General features: G+C 52.5%; 1 protein-coding gene across 1 annotated transcript in view; it reads right to left on the reverse strand.

Moving 5' to 3' along the window:
- LOC119301628 (ethylene-responsive transcription factor 1-like) overlaps positions 1–1079 on the reverse strand; it is a 3340-nt gene extending 2261 nt beyond the window's left edge. Inside the window, exon 1 of the mRNA XM_037578625.1 lies at positions 684–1079. Within this exon, the coding sequence (XP_037434522.1) occupies positions 684–972 (289 nt within the window). The 5' untranslated portion in view covers positions 973–1079. The remainder of the gene's footprint in view (positions 1–683) is intronic.
- Between the last annotated feature and the right edge of the window lie 1761 nt (positions 1080–2840).

The following is a 2840-nucleotide window of genomic DNA, read 5'->3' on the forward strand; positions in this document are numbered from 1 at the left end:
TGAAATGAGGTACAAAATTATTATTTTCATGAACCCTGGAAGGGCAATAAGGCATATATCTAAATCTCAAGATGGCAATACATCAACCAAAGCTTAACAAGAAAATGTAAAAATTAAGGCAGTCATTTTTTTTACCATAGATAGATCTTATTAGAGCACCACTAGAGATAGGTTAATCCTACAATCATAGTACAAGGCCGAAGTTTTTTTTTTTTTTGACAGCATACAAGGCCAAAGCTTACGAAACCAAACCCCATGATTAGTTATGGAGACGCACAAATGCACTCAACAACCACGAGACCTCAACTACCTTGGAAACCCATCAATCCCCCACCTTACTATTCTAAATTGATTTAAGGCTGAAAATAAATTGCAGACTCTTAAGGCAGAGCTTGCCTACCAAAATCCGCACTAGGTAGGATCTTATGCCCTGGAATTGACCAGATTTTGGTAAACAAGCGGAATTTACGGCACCAAGTACTGACTCCATCCCTCGCATCAAGATTAAATCTACCAGGCCTTGCCATCGGAAGTCGATTGGTTCGGCAGATACTTGTAGAACATCGTCTCTCCTCAAGGGCGACGCAAAGCAGGCGGGGGCATCTTTCTTTTGCCCTCTCGTAGATAAATGGAAAATAAGAAGGGAAGAGGAAGCCAACTTGAATGTGGTCCTCGTGTCTCACCTAGGCGGGCAGGGGCCGGCGGCGCGACCTCGGCGGCGGCGGCGAAGGCGAACCCCGCCGCGGCCGGCGGCGGGGGGACCTCCTCGACCGCGGCGTCGTCGTCGCTGGAGTCCCGCTCGAATTCGCGGAAGTCGGCCTCGAAGTCCTCCTCGTCCGCCGCCTTCTTCCGCAGGCCCGGCCAGAGCGAGTCGGCCGTCACGCTGCGCTGCTGCTGCTTCTTCTTGGCCGCCGCCGCCTTGGCGGCCGCCGACGGCGGGATGAAGCCCGCGAGGATGGCTCCGCCGCACATGGCGAGGTGTGGATCAAGGGAGGGGGGGAGGGCCGGATCGGCGCCGGGAGCACGGGCGGCACAGTGCAGGGAGGACGGGAGCTCTGCGGGCGGAGCGGGGGAGGGAGAGGAGGGTGGTGACTAGTAGCTGGCGGGCGGTGCTCCCTACTTATAACAGCCGTGTCAGCTGACGCGCTACCCGACGGCGACGATGGAAGCGGCTGGATCCCTGCTCTTTTTCACCCCAGGTAAACAATCAGTTGGTCATCCTCACCCTGCCTCTCCCTTTCGCGCCAAAGTGACTGACTGACCGAGTGAATGTGCCTGCACGTACTACTACTACTAGTGGTAGCAGTAGATTCATCATTCATGTGTGCAGTAGTACTCGCGACCGGTCTGCGTGCGTGGTCGTGACATGGCAGGGCACGTACGTACGTGCCTCCGAGTGAGTGATGATAGCCAGTGGTTGGGACCCAGCCCTACAAGATACAGCACGGTTTGCGTTCCGGGAACGGGCTGGTGTCACGTAGTATGAGTGAGCGAGTGAGGTCCGGCTGGAAATGCGCTTTAGAGGGCCGTCAAAGCGGCTTTTGGAGCGAGCCGGTCATGTGCTCGACCGAGGCTCCTGCTGCTGTTGGGTCCGTCCATGGCGACGATAGCGTCACGCCTTGCTTCCGTTTTTTGTTATACGAGGGGACAAACGAGAAAAGTGCTCGCGTTACGAGTTTTTTCTGGGGCGATAGGAAACGCAGGGGCGCGTGACAGAGGCGTCTCTGTAGCGTAGCGTGGCAAGCGGTGGGCAGGGTCGAGGGTGGTTTTGCGGCACATAGTAAGTATACCTACTACAGTACGTCGTCGCTCCGGCTCTCCGGCAGCTCTGACGCATTTAACTCGGCATTCCGGCCACCCTGCGTCCAACTGTACGCCCATGTCGGCTATATTTAGTGTCTCGGTTTTTCTACAGTGTTTTTTTTCATCTGTAGTGTGCGTCACGGTTCATGATCCGCATTTGTTGTAAAATATCTCCGTGCAGTCAGGCCCCGTCTGTGACTGAGCAAGCGATATCGACTTTGCCGCTTAGCCCACGCCACCAGATCTGCGCCGGAACTCAGCCACGCACGGCAAGAACAAGGTAGCTTCGGCTCCGGCGGAGAGCTATGAAGAAGAACTATTTAATGCTAGCGCCATGGAAGACCACTGTACAAACCACTTGTCTCTGTTCATCGTCGCAGCCGCGACTTTATTATCGGGTCTCCGACTTTGCAACATCAAACAAACCGAGGTGATCCCACATATACACCTTCGACTACCAAAACCATTGTCGTGTCTACGACAACACCCACCCTCGTCATGTTGCCGGAAAAGCCCCAACGCCAACGCCGCCACCTTCCATCAACCCCGATTGCCGATGCCCAGCTCCAAACACAAAGATCTTTTGAGAGGATACGACCCGTTGTTCTCATTGCGGCTCGGACGAACCTAGCCGTGATACGCTCATTTTGCATCACTGTTTCTTATTATAATTTACTCGTTATCAATTATATTTTTTCACATTACTTCTCAGTTCTAATGCATTTTTTCTTTAATTTGCATGTAACACACGCAAATTGTCCGGAAATTACCATACAACATGAAATCGGAAACAAAATGTACTAGAATAAAAAGGAAATTTTCTGAAGCTCCAAAAATTCCAGAAAATCATTCGGAAGAAAAGAAGCCAGGACCCCGAATATGGGCCAGAAGGGGGCCATAGGGCTCCCAAGCGTCATGGCCACGCAGGCCCCATGCCCACCACCTATATTTTTCCTCTGATTTAAAACTACAATAGGGAATTTACGGGATTTTTTCGCTCCCACTACGAGCCAGAGCACTTTTGACTTCCGGCAGAT

The sequence above is a fragment of the Triticum dicoccoides genome, chromosome 5A (assembly GCF_002162155.2).
Source record: "Triticum dicoccoides isolate Atlit2015 ecotype Zavitan chromosome 5A, WEW_v2.0, whole genome shotgun sequence".
Lineage (NCBI taxonomy): Eukaryota > Viridiplantae > Streptophyta > Magnoliopsida > Poales > Poaceae > Triticum > Triticum dicoccoides.